Source organism: Lissotriton vulgaris, chromosome 1_1, assembly GCF_964263255.1.
Source record: "Lissotriton vulgaris chromosome 1_1, aLisVul1.2, whole genome shotgun sequence".
In the NCBI taxonomy this organism is placed as follows: Eukaryota; Metazoa; Chordata; class Amphibia; order Caudata; family Salamandridae; genus Lissotriton; species Lissotriton vulgaris.
In genome coordinates this window covers 1,885,653,153-1,885,679,470 of record NC_141685.1, presented here as the reverse complement: position 1 = coordinate 1,885,679,470, position 26,318 = coordinate 1,885,653,153, and the positions used below count along the sequence as shown (strand labels likewise).

General features: G+C 45.3%; 1 protein-coding gene across 2 annotated transcripts in view; it reads right to left on the bottom strand.

Moving 5' to 3' along the window:
- Window positions 1-26,318, bottom strand: part of PNPLA8 (patatin like domain 8, phospholipase A2) — a 295,777-nt gene that overhangs the window by 139,508 nt on the left and 129,951 nt on the right. For both annotated transcript variants that reach the window (XM_086919430.1, XM_086919428.1), the window contains one exon: window positions 11,448-11,542. In XM_086919430.1, coding sequence (XP_086775556.1) covers window positions 11,448-11,542 — 95 coding nt within the window. The remainder of the gene's footprint in view (window positions 1-11,447; window positions 11,543-26,318) is intronic.

Below are 26,318 nucleotides of genomic sequence, written 5' to 3'. Positions count from 1 at the left end.
AAATGCCCTGGATTCGATAAAAGTCCCAGTTACAATTGGTCCAGTGTTCCCGTGTATAATCCAAATCTGGAGGGACAACACTATCCCGGTCAGTACTGACTATGACGGGCCCTAACAAAAATGCCCCATAGAATATAACTTTAGGAGCTACAAAAGAGTAACTTTTAATCCTAACTGTGACAGCTCTGTCAAAAACAGCTCCTATGTCTTCCACGTTAAGTGCAGTCATACCGACTCCTATAGAGATGCCTGACCCGATACCTCAAAACTCCTCCATATCTATTTGGAATTCCCCACAATGTATACCAAACAGTAGCCCCAAAGGAAGAATAGTGTTTAAAACTCAAAGTCTAAAATTGAGACTAGTTCACAAGAAATGAATGATTTGGTTTGATTCTTTAATGGATCCCCTGGTAGGGGTGAAGTTGTGCACCCAAGGAAAAAAAAGTACAGAGAGAAAGAGACCTGAAGATGTTATCAGGTTCAAGATTAAAGTTGGACAAATTAATTTCAGGCAATCTTGATTTCTCACATATAGACACAAATCAAAAGAATTAACTTGTGCATTTGTGTAAAGATATTACACGTCGTGCTGGCCTTGCTCACTACTGACTTTAAAACTTAGCCCACTTATATAACATAGATCCAAATAAGAATACATCTTTCCGAAATAACTTTCAGGTTCACTTTGATGAGGAGGTTATAATGAGCATGAGAGTATCAATATGAAACTGCAAATAAAAGAACTGATTGGCAGTATACAAAAGTGGAGTGACTTGGCGCAGTGGGAAGGCAGATTGGCACAGAATTACCTACTAAGGAAGTGCCAGGTGGAGGATATGTTATGTGCCTTGCAGTAGAGGTGACCTTGCAGCATTCCTGAATGATTTCTCAAAGTTAAGAGAGAATCCCATTCAATGGTAAACCCAGGTTAAACGGTTGGTTAAGGCCTCACAGGAGATGTGGATGGATTTGAATACATTTTTCAACATTGTGGTGCTGAGTGTAAAGTGCCTATTGATTGGCTGGATAAGGAGCCTCATCGGAATCCAATACCACATTCACCTGAGGTGATAAAAAAGTATAAAAAGGCGATTACGCTTTTGAAAGAGAAGGTACCCGTGAAGGATATTGATTGGGTGAAAATGAATTGGACCACACAGGAACCTAAAGAGACTTTGCATGGTTATTATGAGTGGTTGCAGCAAGTGTTTAAACAGCACAGTAAAATGGGTAACCCAGAAGAGAAAGACATGGGAGGTTGTGTGTCCTGGTTTGTGATGAGATTGCAACCTGAAATTAGTATGATGATTCAGCAGCATTTGATTTTTTTTTTAAAACAAGTCCATTGATAAAATACTGAGGCATGCTCGATATGGCAGCGGACAGCCAGAGTTGAAACTGAAGTGACTGAAGGAGAAGCTTACGTTAGCTCAGGTGAAGATGGCCCAGAAAGGTGGTCTGCATATGGGAAACATGGGTGGGATGCAATGAGTTGCATAACCACAAGGAGGACAGATGATGCAGGGTGGATACAGTGTTCTACAGGGTAGAGGTCATGATGGCGCGTTTGATCTAAGTACTGGATTTGATGTGGCAACGTTGAAAAAATCTAATCTGTGTCATTTTTGTAACTTAAGTTTGGCCATGGGAAGGGCGGGTGGCATTTAAATCCCAATAGGGATTTGAAAGAAGCCCAGATGGAGAATGCGGGGTTTGCACAACTGCAGAATGCAAATCTCCAGCATTTACCAAATGTACAGATGATAAGAATACAAAATCCTAATAAGCCTCAAGCCCCAAAGATGCAAGTTTCCCAAGGCCTTTTGTCACAACAGAATATGGGAAAGCCTAAGTTCAACGTGAACCAGGCGCCAAAGATGAATCAGAACCCTTTCCAGAGTCGAAATTCGTACCAACAGTTCCCCGTATTTGATTCTGTGGAGGGTTATAGTTCCATCCAGTCACAATGACAGTGCCAACGGGGGGAGGAAGATTGAGTACTTGGTACAGTCTTAGAAGTAGACCATTCATAGAAGGTGAGGTGAGTGGCCACCCAGTGTCATTGCTGATTGACACAGGTGCTACCTGTTTGACTTTTAAAACAACGGAAGTCCCAAAGTAAAGAATATCAATGCTATAGGAGTTGCCAATGAACAGCTTATAAAACCTGTTACAAAAAGGCCCAGGTTAAAAAAGGGCCATTTGAGAAAGATCATCAATTTGCAGTGTGTGATTTTAGTCCCATAAATCTTTTGGGACATGATTTGTTATGCAAGTTAAACCAACACCCCAAAGGTGTTGAATTTCAAACACATGATGTAGATGTTGATTTTAAATTGGCTAGGCAAGGAACTGACATTGGACTGCCTCCCTTAATGACAACTGAAAATTTACCACCTGATGTTAAGGTGAGAACCAACGTATGGGACTCTTAAGGTAAGGATACTGGCCTCATGAAATAACTGAATAATGGTTAAACCTAATTTTGAATACCGTAGAATGCCTCAGTACAACCTAATGTCTAACCCAATAGCTAGAATAACCTTAGTGATTGAGTTAATGATTCAGAAATAAATAATGGGTACCCCTTGTAACTCATGCATCATGGGCCTGCAAAAGCTCAATTGAAATTATCAGATTGTGCAAGATCTTAGGAAAATCAATAGTACTATTGTCCATTGTTGTCCTGTGGCACTAAATCCAGCAATAATATTATTTCAGATCCCATGTAAGGCTGAGTGTTTCACTGTGGTTGATCGGTGTCAGGCCATCTTCCCTACCCCCTTACATGAGGACAACCAGTCCCTCGTTTCTTTTCACTTCCAAAATAGTATCTTTGTATGGTGCTGAGTCCCACAGGGGTATACAGAAAACCTCTCAATCTTTAAGCAGATTCATAAGAAGAATCTTGAGTCCTTGGTAATGTCCTGCAATTCAGTCCTTGTTCAGTATATTTATGATCTTCTGGTCGCATCAGACATGAAAAAGGGCTGTTGGCAAGACACCATCGCTTTGTTGAACCACTTGGCTGAGAATGGACAAAGTATTCCCCTAGTAAATCACAATACTGTCAGAAGGAAGTCTTGTATCTAGGACACCACATTGAGAAGGGAGCAAGGAAGGTGTCCAAGAGAGAATTTCTGCCATTTTAAAAAAAAAATCCGCCAGTTACACAGATAGAAGTCAGGATGTCCTTGGGGATAGTGGGATACTTTTCCCTAATGGTCAAGCCTTTACAGAGGCTGATGAGGAAAGATGTGTCCAATCCCCTACCATAGGATAACAACTGTTGGATCGCGTTCCTAGAGCTGAAAGATTGTCCTCATGCACCGGTGCTGGGAATTCCTTATTATAACAAAGCTTTTACACTTTTCTGCAGTAGGAGAGAGGGCTGCATTCTCTCAGTACCTACACAGATGCCCGGTGAGGCTCGAAGACCCATAGCTTTTTTTCTGTAACTCTTAATTCTGTAGCCAGAGGACTGTCTGGCTTACTTAAAGTGGTAGCAGCAGCAGGTGTCAGTATTGAACAATGTGAAGGCATAGTCAAGGGGACATCCTCTTACAGGGATTGGCCTTCCCTCTGTGGCAATTCTGTTGCCTTGACCAAGAACCCAACATTTGACTAATAGCCGTCTTACCAAATATGAACAAATACTTTAGGTGGAAGAGAATATCACATTAAAAAGGTGTGATTCTCCTAACCCAGCTCCATTGCTACCATTGAATAAAATTAAACTTGATAATGGGGAGATTGAACATGACTGTCTAGATGTTACAGAACTATGCATCAAGCTGAGGCCAGATAATCAAAATCGAACTTCTGGCAGAATCTGACTATACATTGTTGTTGATTGCTCTTGCTCACGGATGATGGGAGAAACTTGAAAGCTGACTATGCAGTGTATATGGTAGTGGAAGTAGTGGAAGCCTCCTGGCTTTGCAGAGTAACATTGGCACAAGAGGCCGAACCGGTCGCTCTTACTAGTACCTGTTTTGTTTCAGATCAAATGAGAGTGACTAGTTTTACCGATAGTCAGTACGGCTTCGGTGTGGTCATCGACTTTGGATGCCTATGGCTAAAGAGGGGTTTTATGAAATCTTCAGGATCCCCAATAAGAAACGGGGAGTATGTCATGAAATTATTGGAAGCCTTTCTGATGCCCTGAGAGGTTTCAGTCACCTAGTATACCCACACAGGAGCATAAAAGACTAGGTGACGGTGGGCAATCATTATGCTGATGAAGTCGCCTGGTATTGTGCTCATGGGTCTCGTACCTTAATTGGAGAATATGTAAATTAACCTCAAAATGAGACCACCTTAAATCTTCTCTTGGTGGCTGATACTTAGGAAGAAGTTAAGAGATAGCAAGAAGATGTTTGAAGGCAGAACAGCAAGGTTGGATTAGAGCCAGTTGTGCAAAGAACAATGATGATATATGGATATCTACTGAAAGAAGGCCAGTGTTCCCTGATAGTTTGTTCTCTCCTAGGAGTAGACATTTCCATGGACCCGCGCATATTGGAAGAGATGCAATGGTGATACTTTTCAGACAGAACTAGTTTAATCCTCAGTTTCGGTTGATGGCTAAGAGTTTGTGTCATTGGTGTTTTGCGTGTCAACAGATGACCATGGGGAGGAGGATTCCAGTGACAATGAGCTGCAAAGGCAGATCAGGAGGTCTCTTCAACAGAATGCAATTGGACTATATCAAAATGTATGTGTTTAGCAGGCTGAGATATGTCATGGTTGTTGTCTGTATTTTCTCCCGGTGGGTGGAAACCTCCCCTCTCCGGAGGACTGACAGGTGTTGATAAGAGAGTTAATACTGAGGTTCAGGTTCCAGACTTCTCTAGAATCAGATTGAGGATTTTACTTTAATAGTGAGGTCCTGAAACTGTTGTGTGCAGCTTCGCAAATAGAACAGAGGCTAAATTGCAGTTATCGACCAGGAGTTTTTAGAATTGTCGAGTAGGTTAATGGAATGATGAAGGCAAGGCTGGGGAAAGTGTGCGCTTCTACGTCTATGAAATGGCCTGATGCTTTACCTTTGGTGCTGATGAGTCTTTGCAGTACACCTGACAAGTGAACAGGATTGTCCCTTACAAGCTATGAGACTTCCTGCTTTTCCTGTAAATGCACTTGTGAACATCAGAGATGACATAGTTCTAGACTATTGTAATGGACAGGCTGATGTGTTATGTTCTGTATCTCACCAGGTTAACGCTGCAGAGGGCAGTGAGGCGAGCTGCAGTGAAGATGAACAGCCAGCATAAAGAAGATCAAAGAGAGTTGAGTGCCTTGCTGAAGATATTCAGCTCCAGAGTAGACTTACTAGATGGATAGTGATGCGGCCCAAGTTCCTAATTATTGAGATGTCAACGGTGCAGTGTTAACAGAGCCTACATGAACAGTGCCAGATAATTTTGCTCATATGGATTCCATGATGAGTGGAGAAGTGTGGCTCAATGATTAGAGTGGCAGACCCTGATGCAGAGGTCTAGCCCGGGACCAGAGTTCAATTCCCCGCCTCGGCGGGTCTTGGGCTCAAAATTCCACGGACCTGATCATGCTCGCCTCGGTGCCTATTCCAATCATGGAGTCCCACTCTGCAACTCTGGGCAATAGCTTGCTTAATCTCCACAACGGCCCCCACAACGCTAAGGATGCCTGGCCTCCACCTTGGGGGTGCGCAGGAGTGGATGCCTCACAGGGAAAGCCAGGATGGGTTCCACAGCGGTATTCGTACAAGCGCCTTGAGACCCTTGCGGGTGAGTAGTGCGCTATACAAGTATCAATTTACATTTACATGATTTAAAGATCTGAAATTTATACTGTGTTTGTTGATTGTTTCGAATTCGAACTGAACTTTGATATTTTCTTTGAATTTTGCTTGATGAATTAAGAAGAGTCGCTAGGGCCAAGGCTGCAGAAGAAGACGGAGTAGGGCTAGGGACGCCATAAATAGACTACTGTATTTAGAAAACAATTAATTTTATTATCGTTTTTATTTTGCAGGCGGAAAATCTGTGTGCTACCATTTTCTATCCAAAGGTCTGATTATAGTGAAGTCATGAGTAACCATAATCCTAACAGGGCGATTGAGGAAAGAGCAGAAACAGGCAAGTCTGCAGGAAAAGATATGTGGGAATCAGAGGATGTTGAATGCAAAATAATGGAAGTTCAACCGGCCATGACTTTAGATTGGCAATATCAGGGAACACTGCAAGTATATAGAAGGCGAAATGTGGTACATCATAAATTTAGGGGAGAAAGTAAGCGTGAAAACACATTCAAATTAGGGGGGCACTGGCCACATTATGGGAGGAAAGGATCCTGTCATTCTAAGGGTCTAATAAGAAGCTGATCTGGTACTTGCTATTTAGATGTCGTTTTCGCAAAGATTTATCCTGTAGAAAATTTGTAAGAACCAGCACGGAATTTGCTTGTTAGGCCAAAACATATTGATAGCGTCTCTGAAATAGTAGGGGATATTTTGGGAGCAATGATTACATCTGTGGGATTTATTCTGAATGGCCTGGAGAGTAGAACACTTTCTACTATAGTGATAAGATAGCAACCAGTATTGCCGAATCATTGTTCACTATTGCTACTGAAAAGATTGCTACTAGGTCGATGGTGTTGCGGAATCGCCTTGCCTTCGATATTTTACTCACAAAGGGGGAGTCTGTTAGATGATACAGGTTCATCAGTGTTGCACCTACATTCTTGATAAGAGCGAAGAGATTAGAGGATCTGTGAGAAACTGATTTGAAGCAAGCCTTAAAGGAACTGTAAGACACTAGTTTCTGGCAGCCAATTGGGAAAGGACTATCTCTTGTAGGTGGTTGGTTTAGAAATCTGGGTGGTGGGATTTTAGGTGCTATAATGAGGCTTACATTAATCACTGCTATTTGTTTGTTTTGCTTGTTTGCTATGTTTAAGAGATTCAAGTAAATAAGAGCAAAGAAGATGGTGAATGGAAGAGTGATCAAGAGAAAATGAGATAGCTGAGTTAGAGGAGACTCAGGGTAGGCTCTGTAATGAGATAAAAGAGTTGGAAAACTCTAGATGAAAGATGTTGAAGACAGTTAATTTTTAAGGTGGTCTCAATGGAAAGATTCATACATTTATGATGGCTATCCTAGCCAACAGAGGGGGATTAGAGCAGCTTAATTTAGACTCCACTCTCTACCTACACTTATTTCTATGTTATAGTATATAATTTATATATTAAACATGTGTCTTAACTCATCAACTTGTGTGTTTTACATTTATGTATGGTCTTATAACATATTACTGCATATTTAGACATCATAATGTATTGTAGTTGAGAGGATAAATAACACATGCACTTACATTTATTGCATATTAACATCATAATAATGACAGTTTGCCATCTTATCGTTAATAATGTTATAATTTGCTTCATTTCGATCCTTGAGCAAACTTAACTTGACATTAGGCCTTAGCCAAATGTTACACATCTTGAAACTGCCAGCATGCTGCTTGTTCATTTCTTTGCAGGTGTGTTATCAGTCCTTCATTAGCAAGAGAAAGGCTGATTATTCTGTACTAGATTGATATTGAAGCTAGAAGATGAAAAGTTGGCAGCAAGGTCAGAGAAAAGACTAACAGTGGAGACTCCTGTATCTGGTATACCAACAGGATGCAACACTCAAGGATAAACAGACGTGTACCTAATTGTGTTGGGATGAGAATTTAAAGGGGTTGCCGGCTCCCAACAAATGGCGCCAAAGGATTGGGTCTGAGCCGTGGGAGTGAGATATGGATGCTCCCGGACTTTTAATTATGATTTTATTAGTGTTCCATAGCCAAAGAGAGAGAGACATTTCCTGACTTCGAAGAGAGAAGATGGATCTACTTTTTCAAGGCTTTATCTTCAACACTCTTTCCACTTCCTGAACTTCTACTATGGGTTACGTGATGCTGAGACCGTCTTCCTTTTCCCTTTGAAATACCCATTGCACCTTCATTTCTTAAGTTAGCTATAATTAGTTTCTTTATGAATTTGCATTCTTTACATACTGGTTATTTGTATATTATACCTCAATTTACAGTGTGTGAGCGCTTTGACTTCTTGCCTGTAATTATATCATTGGTTGCTCCTGAATAACAGAAACCTCCGCACCCTACTGGACAAAGGAGAAACAGTAACCCTCATCTCCTCGACCTCTCAGCAGCGTTCGACACAGTCTTCACCGCACCCTAATAAGCAGACTCCAAGACGCAGGGATACAGGACAAGGCCCTAGACTGGATTCGCTCATTCCTCTCTGGCAGGACGCAGCGGGTCAGACTCCCCCTTTCCTCTCGGACCCTACACCAACCACCTGCGGAGCCCCCAAGGGGTCCTCCCTCAGCCCTACGCTCTGCAGCGTCTACATGGCTCTGCTCCCCCCCCATTGTCAGAACCTATGGACTCAACATTGTGTCATATGCAGACGACACCCAAATCATCCTCTCCCTATCCAATGAACCCAACACCACCAGACACAACTTTCTAGAAGGCATGGAAGCCATCGCCAAATGGATGAAACACAGCTGCCTACAACTAAACACCAATAAGACAGAAGTACTCATCATGGGCCCAAACCCCGATACCTGAAACGACAACTGGTGGCCCCCTGCCCTCGGAAGCCCACCCACACCTACAGACCACGCATGCAACCTGGGAATCATCCTGGACTCCGAGCTCAAAATGGACTGCCAGATCAACTTCGTCTTGTCCTCCTGCTTCCACACCCTCCACCTCCTACGTAAGACCTTCAAATGGGTCCCCCTCGAACACAGAAAGACCGTCGCCCACGCACTGGTCACCAGCAGACTCAACTACTGCAACACACTCTACGCCGGAATAAACAAAAACCTCACCCGCAATCTACAGAACATCCAGAACGCCACTGCAAAGACTGGTCCTCGACCTGCCAAGACACAGTCACATCTCTCCGGAACCTGCGCACACTCCACTGGCTCCTCATCAAGTCTAGTGTCACCTTCAAGATGCTCACCCATGCACACAAGGTCCTCCACGACACAGGACCAGCATACTTGAAAGCCAACTCAAATTCCATACACCCCAAAGGACCCTACGATCAGCCCAGCTCCCCTACGCTGTGGTCCCCCGCACCAGAAAGAGCAGATCGGGGGCAGCTCCTTATCCTTCCTCTCCGCCAGAGCCTGGAACGCCCTTCCACTCCACCTCAGACAGACAACATCGCTCCCCATCTTCGCAAGACCTGGCTCTTCGACAGACCCCCTTCTTGATGAACTGCGCCTGCACCCCCACCCACCTCCAGCGCCTTGAGACCCTCACTGGTCAGTAGTCACGCTTAACAAACGCATGATTGAATACGTTTGATAAATAACAATGAACTAATTATCTGAAAATAAACGTTTATGGTTGCATATCATTCACTCTGTTGTTATTACATAGTTGTATTGGTTTATTTAAATGCATACGGCTTCTGAATGCTATCTTTCTCTCAATGTTTCAAGTTGACTACTAAAGGACCAGTGGAGGGGTCTGTTGACTACACCAAGAGATTGAAGTTCAGAGACACCCACCACATCACTGGTAACCCTGAAAAATTCTCAAAAAGGGACAGTTTTGTTTTATCCTCTTTATTTAGCTAAATCTGTCCTTCGGTTCTCTTCTATTAAAGTGCATCTGACTATCATCACTGCTAGTAGCAAGAGACTGTCTCAGACATCCTCTTTCAACATGTCAGTGATAAAAGATTTTCTAGTGTGGCTGAGGAATATCTTTCCTCTGGTAAAGAGACTGTTTCCTACTTCAGCTTAACATGCTCCTTTCCAAGATGTTGGGCTTCCAATGTGAACCAAAGTACAAGGATGACCTAGAAATCTTTTATGGAAAGTAGCTTTTCTTGTTGTAAGAATGGCTTGTGAGCTTCAAAATTATGTTTGGAGGGACCATAACTGGTCATCAACCAAAACAAAGTTTCCTTAAGAACAAATTCTAAATTCTTTCCCAAAGTAATTTCGGAATTTCATATCAATCAAACAATATCACTTCCTACGTTCCAGACGGTTTATTTTCAGTATATATAGATGTTCATACTCTAGATGTTAAGAGAGCTTTGAGGTCGGTTCACACCTTTGCTGAGTACTACTGTATAGATTATCATTCAGAAGAGATACTTTTGTAGGTCAGGCCTCATTACTTAATTTATTTGCTCAGTAATATTTGTGCCCTCTTCACCTTCGTACTCGGAACCCTTCTCTGTGGTTGTGGGTATTTGGATGGCTACTCTATTCTTCCGTTTATGGCTATTACAGAGAATTTCATACCAGAGAAGCAAACGAGACCTGTAATCTTAGTTCTTTGACATGAGTAACCTTTCTGAATCCATAAACAACCCTCTCACCTTCCTATTTTGAAGGACTTTGAAGAAAAGGTTGTGTGTACAGCTATCATTCACTATAACACCAGCAAAATGAGCTGTTCCTACATTGCATGACGGAAAGGTGGCTGGCTCTGGAGTTTTTTTTAAATTAAATGTACAGTATCTAATCAGCACAGTATTTTTCTGGGCTATGAGAGGCAATATTTTTCCTAGATTTGTTTTTTTTAAAGGGTTAGTTCAGAAGTGTTTTCAGCCAAATGTAAAAGTCTGGCTAATAGCAGTTTGCTTTTTAAAAAAATATTTATAAATACAAGTAGAAAATCCCATCTTGTTTTGCCATGTTTCACTTAAAAATATTTTTAAATTGTGTAATGGGCATCTTGTCTACGCAGGGAGATAATGTATTGTTTATGAATTCAGAGAGAATACCTATAACAGAGTACAGGTAAGTAACTTTTCCTTTTTTAATTGCACTGCTGATACATGCACCATCAGTGTAAGCCTTGTGTGTGGCCTATGAAATCATATAAGGATAATTTAAAGAGGTTTGGTTTGCATCTAAAAGGTTCCCTTTGGCAATCGTATTCTGGGATCTTATCCATAGTACGTAGGAAACGTTTTGGCCACTCCCACCCCTTAGTCTGTCTGCAAGCTTTCCTGGACCCATAGGCCTTTTATACAAAACGAGAAATTGTTAAACTGTTCATCAAAACAACTGAACCAAAATGTTTAAACAATAGTGAAATTACCACCACTTTCCATGTATTTATTTGTGACAAACACATGAACGTAATGTAGATAAGATATTGAGGGATGTCATTTATTGTTAATGATCTTTTATTTTAAAAGTGCTTGAATCGAATGGTCATTGTTGAAAGTGTTTAACTATTAAACAAAGTGAATTCACATCCTCGCCCCACCATCATGAGAAATTCTATGGAAGATGCAGGAGAAGCAGAATAACTCAGGGGGCAAGTGGTGACATCTGCTGAAGCAAACACTTTGAGCTTCTGCAGTACACTTCACATGTAACTGTTGGCTGAATATGACTTACCTGTGCTAACACCACAAATGTAATCAAACAGCTGATGAATGGGCTTTCCAGTCAACTCTTCTAATTTACGTAGCGCCTGGAGTGCTACTACACCTCTGCAACAAAAAAGAACAAATAAAGCAAAGGGACATTAGACATTTTCTAAGTCAAAAGTTGCATTAGCTTAGCCCTTTACATAGGATTGGCTGTCGGGTCTAAATAAATATCAGTCTAGTAGCAAGTAGTATGCTTCTGCTATCAACCACCCTCAGCTCAATGTTACGTTGCACATTATGTGCTTCGTGCATCAAGATGCTCTGCGCTATACGTTTTATCTCAACTCTTGAACTCAACTAATTTGGCGCCTTTGATAATAGAAAAAAATGCTCAGTACATGAAGCAAGAGGCGCAAATCAGTTTGTTAGAAATTGGTTCACAAATCAACGGTTAACCTAGTATGCATTGACATGCATTATTTCTTTCACCGGGAAGAGGGTTTGAGTTGGGGAGGAACAGCAGGTCACTTCATAGGGAACAACAATACCTGTCTGTATACAGTTCCTGGACAGAAAGTTTTCTATTGTCAGGGTTGTAGCTACCACTGGTGCAGCAGGCACAATTGCACGGGCCCAGAGCTCTGAGGGGCCAAATGAAATCTGATACTTGCTGTATTTTACTACTCCAATAGCAGTTAAAGGGGGCATTTCCCATGCCTGCACCTGGGCCCATGGCATCCTTCCTACTCTACGGTCTATAGTGTTACATAATAACAATGATTTATGTTCACACAGAGTCCATTAAGCCAGGGCCAGACTGTGAAAGCCAAAATCCTTGAATCAACTGCCAATACAGCAAACATTTATTTGGTATTTTGCTTTTTAGTTATATGCCATGCAATGCCAGTTGATGGGCACAGAACTGTATAACTGATGGTTGAACGGTAGAGATCTTAGCTTCAAATTTCAGCTGAGCCAACAACATAACCAGAAAACAAGCAGCATGTTGACTTGGAAGCCATATAGGCTTTTTAGCAGCTTGAAGCATCGACTTCTGAGAGGATGAGAATGCAAACACTGGGATACATGGGGCAAGCTTCAAGCTCTCAAGAGAACATTTGCTAGAGGACATCATTATATTGTTGCAGAATGCGAAATGTTTGCAGGTGGTGGGTGATTCAGAAGGATTCGTACTTCAGACACTGACTAAAATGTTACATTTTCAGAAGAAGTGCATTACTGTTTTATTCAATGTGTGTTTGGCTGAAACATTTAGTATATGGTTAACGCATACATATGGGTTTACGTGTATGCATTTGGTGCAATATAAAGCATTTTGAAAAAGGTCTGGTATCACTGGGGACCTACTGCAGGATGGCAGATCTGTTTCAATTTCATGATCTCCAGTGGCTAATCTTGTATCTGTTTGTAGTTGAGGAAACAATTCAAGGGTGCCATTGTGGATTTCAGCAGAGCAACGAGGAATATAGCCAATAATAATAATAAAAGTAATTTGCTATCGCTTGCTGCCACATTTCACATCTTGCGATGTCCAGGGCGTGCGGTTTCTCAAAGGTGGCAGAATTGGTTGTTTGCCAATATTGTGCTCTGAGGAGTATTTACCATAGGAGATGGAGCTGTTTTGGGTATGCCTCACTTGACTGCCACCGCTTGACCGGAATTATTCCCATTTTTTCCAAATTGTTCTTTGAGTGTGGTGGGATTTCTCAAAACAATTAGCATATGACGTTTCTATGGCTTTAATTTTATGAAGATTATATTGACCTAATTCGTTGTAAGCCAGGAGTGGTTTTCATTAAGAAGTATTATTTAAGATGCTTAGCTGCAAATCTTCTGCATAGTGGTGCGTGGTGAAGGTCTGTGCTGTTCTACTTCGCTTATCAGCTTCTTCAATAGAGCAGAGCACTAAACCTTGCAGCGAGCTGAAAAAGTGTAGATGCGTCCACGGCACTCGTAATACCAGCCAAAAACAAAATTTGCAGGGCACTGCTGGAGGTAACCATTCAGGTTTCTGAGCTTTGGCAGTACTGTTTGTTTATCAAGTGGTACACATGAGAGACAGGTAAACACTCATTAGTATTGGTGTGATGCTTACATAAAGGGTCACTGCTGTGAGCTGTTTTTTTTATAGCGAGTGAGTGGTTTGTGGAGTGGTGAGTTGAGTGCTTTTTTATTTTATGTAACGAGTGTTTTTGTGTAATGGTTTCCGTCAGCTTCATTTAAATGTGTCAAGAGAATTGTTTTAGCTTGTACGTGAATTAAAGAATACTAAATACAAGTTGATATCAGTCATGATATGAGCCTTAACCATGAGAGCATGGTCAAGCATTAAAAATAGGCACATTTGTCTATGCAGAACATGCTTCGGAGGGAGGTTTCTGTTAGATCTGTTAGATGGACCAAGTAGGAGGTGATTTTTACGAGAACTGGATGTGTGGGCCCAGGAGTATCAAGCAATGATATGGCCACTCAGTTTGTCAACGTTTATTAAATATTATTTTGTAATATCATTGCAGCGCCCTGGAAAATGATGATTGTGTGTTTATTTTGTTTAACCATCTGGAACAGTCTTGACCGGTCTGCTTGTTAGTTTTAAGTATTAGTTCGGGACACGTCCTCAGCACCAGCGCTCGGGTTCGGAGGACGTGTCCAGAACGTCCTTGCTACCGCCCATGGGGGAAGCACTGCTGCTCCTCGTCAGCCCCCGACACATTCCCCTACCAGAGATGGCAGTTGAAGCACTTCTGCTACCACCCCTCCCCTGGAGCAATGATGACATCAGCACGTGCACGGCACGCCAACATCATCAAAAAGAGCCAGGACGTGCTGGAGACCGTTTGCGTCCAGCCGTCGTGGGTCCAAGACCTGGTACAGGTAGATCCGCTTACTGAAGGAGGGATACGGGTTAAAAAGGCGCACGACGGGGTGGTTCGCTTCAGTAAATTCTATGTCAGTCCACGGAGGCTCTGATTATGCTTCTCTTATCTTTACTGACAAAACAGCAGCCAATAAAAACTTTAAACTGGCATGACCCCGGAAGGACAACCCCCTCCATCAGTCTGCACCGATCACTGTCCAGTCCCATACATAACAGTCCATGCAAAACCGGAACCTTCCTCTTTCTTTGCTGCTGCAGCAGCGAGTTAAGTGCCTTTCCCTTATTTGCTTTGCGGATGGGGGTTTATGGTGTGTGACTTATAAGGTGTTTGAATGCGCGAGTGCGCGACTGGTTGTAGCGCTACTGCGCTATTTGTTATTGCTCTTTTGCAAGCGTTTTCGGCGTTGGGTTTCGCTTCCCGGTCCGCCGTCCTGCGGTGTGCGCTGTGTGCCTGAGCGCGTTAGGGGGCGGTGGAGCAGGAGGAGGCAGACGGGGCTTTGCCGCGCGCAGGGAGCAGTCGAGTGTGTGCCCCCAATGCAACGCGCATGCGGGAGGAGCCGAGTTCCGTTTTGAGATTACCGGCTCCTCGCGATCTGCACGTTAGTGACTGCATCAATCCCTGGCCTCAGTCTAACGCTGACCGGAGAGTGTCCGGAGTAAGAGCTTTGCTCTAGGGGAGTTTTTGGTTGTGCTAGGGGTCTCCTTCCACCGTGTAGTAACCTGCCTCTGTGGTGTGTTGGCAACTGGGGTTGCGGAGTGTATGTGTAGAGGCACCCCTGGGTTACTCCCCCCCTATTAATCTCCTCCTCACCTCCTTTCCCCTTGGATATGGCGTATTACGCCGAGGTGGGCGACCAGTGGGTCGAATTTAATGAGTATGAGCAATATGAGCCTGAGTAAGAACAGCTGGAGGAGAACTTAGGTGAAGCCCTGGCTACCCACGACCAGAGCTCTGTCAGTAAAGCCCTGATTAAGGCGTTAAAGCTTTTTACTAAGTCCCATCATCCATCGGGCAAGAGGAAGCTTAAATCCTCCCGAAAGGGGGATACTTCAGATCAGTCCCAGGCCCACAAGATAGCGCAGATGGCCAAGTCAGTGATGAGGGACCATGGCTCTATGGCTTGTCAGACCTCGGGGGATTCCTCCTCGACGCCACCTGGTACTTCAGACTCTGAGGTGGATTCGATAGCTTCTAGAAAGAAGACTAAGAAAACTAAGCACACAGCATTCAAGGCAGATGATAGTCAGGTCCCTAGGAACCTTCTGTTTGATCCCAATAATATAGTTCACCCTAGATCCACGGAGTGGGTGCCCTGTGCCGAGGTTGCGCATTATGTCACCAATAACTTGCGTTAAGGCTTTGAGAGTGGGGTACGAGCCACGTTGAGATCGGAATGCCCCAGACCTTCAGTGACAGGGAAGGTGGCGGATACTCCGGACCTTGACCCTACCATGACAGCGTTCATGAGGAAATTTGCTAAGGATCCCAAAAAAGGACTGGATAGGGCATGGCGGGGGTGCCAGGACAAATTACTGGACGTCTCTGGACCCCTTACTAAGATTCTGGAGGCCGCAGTCAAGGCCAAAGAACAAGGCATGCCTATGGACATGTCTGATATCATGGAATGGGCCCAACGCGCCATGTGCTTTTTGGGGAACGCGAATGTGGCGCTGTCTACGGAGCGGAGACGCTCTTTTCTGATGCGAATTGATTCCCAATTTGCGGAGATGGCCACCAACGAACCTGGTTCTATGGCTAACGGCATGCTCTTCGGAGACAAGTTCGTTAAGGAAATGGGCAAGTACGTTGCCACCTTTTCCGCGCTTGACAAGGCGCAGACCACAATAAAGAGGGTGCTTCACACCGGTGTTTTTGACAGGGCCGGACGTCAGCGAGGTCGAGGGTCCGGCCGAGGTTTTAACCAGACCTCACGTGGAGGTGAGCAGAGAGGCAGAGGTTACCAGCGCCCCAACTTCTACCCCTCCCGTAATCGAGGAGGTCGTGGCAGAGGACAGAAAGGAAATTACCGAGGACAGCAAAATAATTCAGGAGACAACTCCTATTCAGGTACGAATTCTTTGTGCAACAGAACACAAGGTGGGAGGCAGGTTGGCCTTATTTATTCACAGATGGCGGGAGCTAACAACAGATCCCTGGGTGTTACAATCCGTCCAAGGGTATCACATAGAGTTTTATGCCTCCTCCGCGCAGCGTCAAGCGCCCACGCCACTGCATTTTTCCCTACAAGAACAGAGTTTCATAGACGCAGAGGTGCTGGCTTTGCTCAGAAAGGGAGCAATAGTGGAAACTTTGCCACACGCTCAAGGCTTTGCGAGCACCGTCTTCGTGGTCCCAAAGAAAGACCAGGCCTTTCGATTAGTTTTAAACCTCAGGGATTTCAACGCATGGGTGGTGTATCGACACTTCAAAATGGAAGGCATACACCTACTGCGAGACATTCTGTTAGAACAGGATTGGATGGTACGTCTGGACTTGAAGGACGCTTACCTGGCGGTTCCCATTTTTCCACCGCATCGACGGTTTCTTCAATTTCAGTGGCGCAACAAGTGGTTCGAGTTTGCCGCCATGCCCTTTGGCCTCTCGTCCGCTCCCTGGTGTTTCACCAAACTGATGAAACCAATAGTTCAGTGCTTCAGGGAGAGGGGCGCAAGAATGATCATCTACCTAGACGACATCCTGATTTTGGGATGCTCTCCAGAGATTGTTTCGCTCCATTTATCATGGATGGTTCACCTCCTTCAAGAACTGGGCTTCCTTTTGAAGTTGCAGAAGTCCATTCTGACACCTTCACAGGTTATGGAATTCCTGGGATTCCAGGTCGACTCTGTGAAGGCTCAATTGCTCCTACTGCTCAAGAAGAGGGTGGCAATCAAGAAGGAGTTGAGGAAAGCACTTGTCTCTCCGATAATTTCCTTGAGGACCTTAGCTCGCCTGGTGGGGCTTTTGGCCTCGTCCATCCAGGCGATCTTTCCGGGCCCCTTGCACTACAGAGCGATGCAACGATTGAAGGCTTTGCATCTTCGCAAGGGCGTGACTTACGCCCAACAGGTTTTGTTGTCGACGGACGCTTGCACGGAGATGAACTGGTGGTTGGAACATTTGGAAGCCTGGAACGGCAGAGCCATCTTTGCTGCCACCCCAGAAGTTGTGATAGAGTCGGATGCGAGCCGGTGGGGCTGGGGAGCCTGTTGCGGCTCGGTGGAGACCGGGGGCCGTTGGTCCCACGAAGAATTGAAACTCCACATCAATTGTCTGGAACTCCTGGCAGGTTCATTTGCGGTGCGGACTCTTTCCCCTCAAAAGATCTCTTGTTGTATTCTCCTACGCATGGACAATGTGTCCGCGGTACGGTACATAAATCGCCTCGGGGGCACCAGGTCTCGTCTCCTAGCGGAGATAGCCAAGGACTTTTGGCACTATTGCCTGGACCATCAAATATCGGTGACGACAGAGTACATTCCGGGATCTGTCAACGTGACAGCGGATTGGAACTCCCGGTATTTGAGGGATGCCAGCGATTGGAGGTTGCATCCCAGGATTTTCAGGGCTTTGGACCACTTGTGGGGTCTGTGTGTGATAGATCTGTTTGCCTCTCGACTCAACAGACAGTTGCCCCATTTTTTCAGTTGGCGCCCGGATCCGTTGGCGATCAGCTCGGACGCCTTTCTTCAGTCATGGAGGATGGGCATTCTTTATGCTTTCCCCCCGTTCATCATGATCCCGAGGGTTCTAGCTCAGATTCGGAGGCAGAAGGCAGAGGTGATTTTGATCTCCCCATGTTGGAAAACCCAAGCGTGGTTCCGGTCGCGATGAGTCTTGCATGCGCACCTCCGGTGCGAATCTCATCGTTCCCAGACCTTCTGACGGACCCTGTGGGCCTTCAACATCCACTGGTCCTTCTGGATCAGTTGTCTCTCATGGCGTGGAGACTTTCAGGAGACGCTGGCAAGTGCCGGGAGTTTCCACCCACAAGCGTTATGAGTCAGCTTGGAGACGCTGGGTTGGTTGGTGTAACGAACGACAGGGAGATCCGGTGGGATCAGATGTCTCTATGATTGCGAATTTCTTGGCAGATTTGGCTCAGTCAGGCTTGGCATACAGATCGGTGAACACTTTCCGATCAGTTATTTCGGCGGGACATCCGCACGTGGATGGTAAACATGTCGGAGAACACCCACTAATGTGTAAGGTTGTCAGGGGGATCCGGCTGGTGAAGCCTCCTCAGCCTAAGTATACGGAGCTTTGGGACGTTTCTGTTATCTTGCGTTTTTTTTTATCGGCTTGGCCGGCGAATGAGGGTCTGTCTAGAAAACAGCTCTCAGCGAAACTTACGATTTTGCTATGCTCGATTTCCTGCAGAAGAGTCTCAGACATTCGAGCTCTGGATTTGGCAGGTAGAGTATTTACTCCCACGGGAGTTTCCTTTACTATTTCAAAACGTACTAAAACACATTCAAAATGTATTTCCTACCCTGCTTTTCCTCACCACAGTAAATTGTGTGTAGTAAAGTGTTTGAAAGTATATGAGGATTGTACTAGAGAGTTTAGGAACGATTTTGGTCAATTATTGATTTCTCTACAGAGACCTTTCCGCCCAGTCGCCAATGCTACTCTGGCCAGGTGGGTTTCCTGGTTGTTGAGTCTGGCGGGTATTGATTCCTCCAAATTTGGAGCTCATTCTGTAAGAGGGGCCATGGCCTCAAAATCCTTTGGTGCCGGTTCTCGGCTTCAGGACATCATGACTGCGGCTGATTGGTCATCTGAATCTACTTTTAAAACGTTTTATCATAAACCTATTGTGGATGTAGCCTCGGTGGTGGTGGAGAAACTTTAAACTAGCATAATCAGAGCCTCCGTGGACTGACATAGAATGAAAAATTGTCTAGCATTCGCGACAAAGAATTTTCAATTCTATTAAGGACACGGAGGCGAGGATTATCCCACCCGAGTTGACAGTGATGTACTTTGTATGTCGATTTGAAGATGTGATGTATTTTACCCACCCAAATGATGTTATGGCTTGTTGTATTTCTTGATGTTGGAATAGCCATTACGACATATCTTTTCGTTTCAGGTGATCAGCACAAGCAGACCTGAATAAATATTCCTGTGGACTGAGTTTGGTCTCAGCTGAGGAGAAGTTTTCCCTTCGGACAAGAGGATGCGATAGTTGCCACGTTGGGCTCCAGTCTTGCTTGGACTGCGGAGGACAACGCAAAGAAAGAGGAAGGTTCCGGTTTTGCATGGACTGTTATGTATGGGACTGGACAGTGATTGGTGCAGACTGATGGAGGGGGTTGTCCTTCCGGGGTCATGCCAGTTTAAACTTTTTATTGGCTGCTGTTTTGTCAGTAAAGATAAGAGAAGCATAATCCTCGCCTCCGTGTCCTTAATAGAATTGAAAATTCTTTGTCGCGAATGCTAGACAATTTTTCATTCCTGCAGCAGGATTGTGAGAGGGCCACAATCGCACTGCAGGAATGCATCCACTGGAAACCAGGGTTGTCCTTTTGGTGTGGTGAGGGGCCCTTTGGGCAAGGGTCGCTCCCCAAAATATCTGGGCTTTTTTTTTGAAAGCCCCAAGAGACTAGGGATTATTTTACAGGGAGCGACTACTTGAGCAAGGGCCACTCCACCTCACGGGGACAACTTTCCTTTGTTTATACCTCTTCACCTCCCACCCCACCCCCGCCCCTCCTCCCCCTCACCCAGGGGTTTGTTCAGCCATTTATTAGACCAATCCTCCATCCGGAGGTCGGAAACGCACAAGACACAAGGGATTTAAAATGTATGCATGTTGGGAGGTGGCCCCTTGGCAAAGGTCACTCCATAAAATATTTGGGCATTTGTTTTGGCCGTTTCTGCCCCCCTGGCAGCAGATCAGCTATTATTTAGGCCAATCTGACCCTGAGGGAGGACACAACTAGACTTCAGGGATTTTACTGTACATGTATGCTAGGGAGCGGCCCCTTGTGAAAGGGTCAATCCCATTTTTGGAGACATGTTTTGGCCGTTTTCTGCACCGCAGCTCGCCCATTAAATTGGGGCGGTGAGGTGGGTGGGGGGACAGAAAACAACTAGACACCAGAGACTTTATTGTATATGTTGCTGGGGAGTGGCCTCTTGGGTAAGTGTCGCTCCCAAGTTTTGGGGGGCTGTTTTGGCTGCTTTCCACCCCCAGCCACCTCAGAGATATGTTTAGGCCAATATAACCCCAAAGGGCCATCCATCTACTAGACATCAGGGATTTGCTTTCCAGTATTGTCCTTTGTTTTCTGCTCTCCCAGGGTAACATTAGATGTTTCCTAGAGCAATCTGCCGACAGAAGGGAGTCAGAAAACAACTAGACACCTGGGAATACTTTTCTGTGTTGTGTGAACTGGCGTTTGGCTGGCAGTGTGCGTGTACTGGGGGTTTTGTGGACTGGAGTGTGGGTCTGGCGTTTGGCTGATGACGTGTTTGAACTGGGGGTTTTGCTGGCTGTGTGTGTGGACTGGCTAGTGATATGTGTGGCTGGAATTTAGATAGTGGTGTGTATGAACTGGTGTTTGACATGTGTTTGGCCGAAGGCTGGGGTAAGGATCCCTCCCCTCTCAGGTGCCAATTCCTTGCCTTTGCTTTTTGGGGGAAGATCAGTCATTTGTGATGCAGATCAGCGCCTAGCGGCAGGCTTCATAGTGTTTTATAATGTTAACTGTTTTCTTTCTTTTCATAATTTGAAATGAAATGAAATGAAAAAGGATTTGTAGAGCGCATGGCTGCAACGGGAGCGTCCCAGCGCTAGTGAGTGAACTGGCGGGACGGAAGGGGATTTTAAGGGAATAACCAGGTTTTTAAATGCTTACGGAAGGAGAGAAGGTTGGGTTGGGCACGGATGGCAAGGGGTAGGGAGTTCCACAACTTGGGGGCATTGTAGGAAAAGAGGCGAAGCCCAGTGCGGGCCTTCTTAATCCTGGGCGTGGAGGCAAGATGAAGGTGAGTCGACCGAAGGGTTCTATTGGCTTTGTAGGGCACAATGAGGTCTTTTAAGACAGGGGGACCCACCTTTGCCATAGAAAATTTTGTGGGTGGTGCTTAGTGTTTTAAGGTGTATTCTTTCCTGTATGGGTAGCCAGTGATGTGAGCTAAGAGCAGGTTTTGCTTCGCACCGGTTATTGGTGCCTGTGAGGAGCCTGGCAGCTGTATTTTGAACAACCTGTAGTTTGGCAATTACTTTCCTGGGGCGCCGGGTTACAGGCCATTGCCATAGTCTAGTCTGGGCAGTATGAGGCCCTGAATAAGGAGCTTCCTAGACTGAGGGGGAAGGAGAGGTAGGATTTTGCGGGAAGTTCGAAGGAGGCCATAACTGCCCCCCCCGCGGTTTTCCTGGCTTTGGTGCTGAGCATGAGTCCTTGGTCAAGCCAGATTCCCAGGCTTTTAATGTCAGGGTAAGGGATTGGAGGCGGTCCCATGCAGGGTGGCCACATGGTCTCGGGTCGGCAGTAAGACGGATTGCCCATGACCAGAATCTCAGTTTTATCACTGTTTAATTTGAGGTGGGAGCTATCCATCCAGCTAGTTATGTCTTTAAGGCAGGAGCAGAGGTCAGTGGGGGGACGTTCCAGCTGGCTCAGTAATACAATGAGCTGGGTGTCGTCGGCGTAGGTCAGAAGTTTAACACCATGTGGGGTAACAATTTTCTCAAGGGGAGACATGTACATGTTAAAGAGTGTCGGGCTCAGGGAGGAGCCCGGGGGGACACTGCAGTGCACAGGAGTTATGTTGGATATGGAGTTGCCCTCTAGCACTTGGAAGGATCGGTTGTAGAGGAAGGAATTCAGCCAGGACAGGGCAGACCCGGTGACTCCCAGACCTTTGAGCCGGCAAACCAGGGTGAGATGGTTAACAGTAACAAAGGCTGCCCTCAGATCCAGGAGGATCACTGCCACTGATCCTCCTGAATCGAGGATCTTTCTGGCCTCTTCTACCACAGCAATCATAGCGGTTTCAGTGCCGTGGCCCGGGCGGAAGCCTGTCTGGGAGGGTTGGAGTAAGTCACCTGATTGGAGGAAGTCAAAAAGCTGTCGATTGACAAATTTTTCTGCCACTTTGCTGATTCCGGGCATTTGTGATCTGAATGTTTTATTTCTCCTTTTTATTGCAGCGCCAAGCTTTTGATTCCCTTGATGGCGTGCATTTTCGGTACTGATAGATCTGCAGTTTATGCAGTTGCAGGTGTTTGGTTAGAAAAATGTTTTTGCAATATTTACTTCAAATGAGTATCATTGCTCTGCTTGAATTTTTTTTCTCTTTTAAATGATTGGAATAATTGTAGCAGACTTAGCGTATTATAATTTTTTTAAATTTTCAAGCTTGCATTCAAGGCGATAAACCATTCATACAAAATAATAGCATATTCATTGCAGAGAGAGGACCAACAAAAGTATAAACATTATAATGCACCAAAAGGGTGTACAATAATAAAATAAAAAATGAAAAAGAGGGATGCAGTCCTCGCATGAACCTGCAATTATTAAAAATAATAATAATAAAATGCAAACAACAAAACACTAAAGGTCGTAAAAAGGCAAAATTAACAATGTCCTATTATTGGGGAGTCCTCAGCTAACGTTACGAATTTGCAAGAAGGAGTCGTTAGGCAGGAGGGGTGGATGGGAATATGAAGTGATTGATATGCCAAGGGCCCTAGGGCTGCGTCACTCTATTCGGAGAGTAGTTCAATCAAGTAGTTGGGGTGCTTTAAGCTTAGTGGGAGTGAACTAGGTGTGTTCCAAGCGTGTAAAATATTCAATTAAAGACTGCCATACATGGGTAGATTTAGCATCGGAATGTGCTATTCTATGTGACAAGAGTTCCTTGGTCATAACATGCCAGAGGCAGATAAACCATAAAGCCATAGGGGGGCCGGGAGTTGCTTTCAATAAAGGGCGATGAGCTGCTTAGCAGCTCCCATCTGGTTCCAAAGACGACAATCTTGTGTGTCATGACTTCTAGATCAAGGGGACGGATTCCTAAAATAACTGATCTATGAAATGGGAATCCCAATACTCTTTTGACACAGCCCAAGACTTACTTCCAAAATATAGTAATAATAGAGCAAGACCACCATATGTACTGGAAATCACCACGGGACGAGTTGCAGTGCCAGCAGAGATCAGATGTGATATGATACATGGCAAAAAGGTGTGTTGGTTTATAGTACCATTGTATCATCATTTTGTATGCTGCCTCTCACTGCTGCATACGGTGGTGAATTTTGGGTACATCTTACCAAAGTGTTTCCTACTGCTTCTGGGAGATACCCTAAGTAGTGTCTGCGTGCCACTGCAATTGATAGTTCTGAGGTCGTGCTTGGTAGAGTGTTGGAGGACTTTATAGGTGTGGAATTTCAAACCTCTTGTGCTATCCTAGGTTTTGACCAGTGACTCTAGGGTTAAATTGCTGTGTCACCCATTGAACGGAGAAGGGTTGAAATGGCGAATGGTGCTGCTGACAATACTGTAACTGGCCTGTCTCAGGAGTCAGGAACTCATGCCTAAATTACTTGAAATTCTTGATAGAGGGTTACTCAAACAAATGTTGTAGAGTACGACTGTCTCCCCCTTCCCAACTGGGAAAAGAGTGAGGCTCCAGAGCCTGGGTGAAATACGGGTTGCGCAACAGGGGAGTGTTTAGAGAGAAAACGTGGTAAGACTGAGTTTGAGCACAATCCTATTTCAGACCTCAACAAAAGTCCTAGTGGGAGTTGCAAGATAGGCACTTCGCAGGCGCATGTGTTTAAGCAGCCACACAAGGCCCCAAAGAGGTCGACAAGGGGCCGCCCGGTCCATATGGAATCAGTACTTCTCACTCTCCCTTGCCATCCACTCAGACATAAAATGAAGATCCACCGCCCAATATTACTGAAGCAGATTGGGGCACGCCAGGCCACCACGATCTCTAGGAAGCATAAGAACAGAGTTGAAAAATCTGGCTGCCCCCAGATGAAGATGTGGATGTCTCGCTGGAGTCTAACAATATTGTCTTGGGGAATGGATGTTGGCAGTTGTTGAAAAAGATGGAATTTAGGGAGGACAGACATCTTGACAGCATTGAGCAGTCCCAAACAAGACACATGCAGAGGCCTCCATAGACGTAAATCGTCTAGGATGGATTTTCGATAAGTTGCCCAATTGCCTCTCGTCCAGGTCGAAAAGATGGAGGTAAGGCTAAGCCACAGATAAAGGATAGCATGGGGGTCTATTTGAAGGGGGCAAGAAACTAAATGGCAGGATGATCCTGTGCGGGTATCATGAGGTTCGGGGCTTGTGCCTTGGATATGTTAACCCTAAATCCGGTGACCCATTCGAAATCAGGAAAGCTTGAACTACTGCAGGAAGAGAGGTTGCCATCGGGAGAAAGTGAGAAACAGATTATCCGCAAACACACTTTCTTATGTGCGCGCCCAGCAAGTGGAATGCCCACAATGCACTCCATCTGCCAGATAGTGATAACTAGGGGTTCTACAGTGAGGGCAATAACAGGGGTTAGAGAGGGCACCCCTGATGACTGCTGCTTGCTAAGTGGATCAGCTGCGTACAGCGTCCGTTAACCGAAATGTTAGCAGTGGGCACCACATATGAAGCCGTGATTCAGGATATCATGTTCAATCTAAGACAAATCATACGAAGGACTGCTCTGAGAAAGGGCTAACTAACCCTGTTGAAAGCCTTCTCCATGTCAAGCGAAAGAAGGCAGGGAGATTGTGGTGAAGGGATTTCTCAAGATGGGCGATCCGACAGATATTATCAGCTCCTTGGCGGTTACAGATGAAGTCGACCTGGTCAGGCAAGGAAGATATGACCCTCAGCGATTTGTATGTATGTATGTATGTATGTATGTATGTATAGGCATTTATATAGCGCACTACTTACCCGGAGGGTCCCAAGGCGCTTCGACCGCTGCGAAACCCTTCCTGGCTTCCCTGAGAGATGGTCCCTTAATGGGTATCTCCAGGGTGAGACCAGGCATCCCCGGCGGTCTGGTGGGGCCGTTAGTGAAGATGAGGCAAGCTAATGCCCAGAGTTGCCGAGTATGAACGCTGATCAGAGTGGGCACCGAGGCGAGAGAATTATCGAGTCCGCTGACCCTGGTCCAGAAACCTGCCGCGCCGGGAATCGAACCCTGGTCCCGGGCCGTCCTCTGCTCTCGGGTCTGCCGCTTCTAACCAGTGAGCCACACTACTTCACTTGCCACGATCTTGGTATAAATCTTAGTATCCGTATTTAAGAGCGTAATGGGGTGACAAGAGGTGCAAAGAAAGGGGTCCATGCCGGGTTTGGGGATAAGAGCAATCTTCGCCGGCGCCATCGTCAGACTGAGGCCATTATCAGAGGAGAAAGAGTTGAAAAGCATTAGCATGTGGTCATGGAGGAAAGAAAGGAACACCCAGTAGAAAGCGAACGGCAGCCCATCAGGGACTGGTATTTTACTTATGAGTAGATCCAACGGGCTATGTGTAATTCATTAAGAGAAATCGGGCTTCCAGGAGTTCAGCCTGAGAGGAGTCAATAGGTTCTTATGCACAAGAGTCAAGATAAGAGCCCACGAGCGAACAGGAGGAAGCATCTCCATAATAGAGAGCTAGATCATTGCTGTAACATGCCTGCCGCTTCACCTGTTCAGCAGTGGTCCAGCTGCCACGGTCTGTTTGAATCAGCAATATGGGTGCAGCATTCAGTTGGCGTAGTTTATGAGTCAGTAGTGTTCCCACCTTATCCCCACCTCATAGTAAAAATGTTTTGAGGCTAGCAGGCACCACTCTGCTTTGTTTGTTCTGTGAGTGCGGAGCTGATCCTGTCATAAGGTCAATTGCCTCTTCTTATGCCAGAAAGGGGCGGACTGTCAAGGTGCTCTAGGGTTTTATTCTCTGAAAAGACGCCCGTCACAACCAACCAGGACTCTCTCGGAAGAGCAATAGAGGAGATGACTTCTCA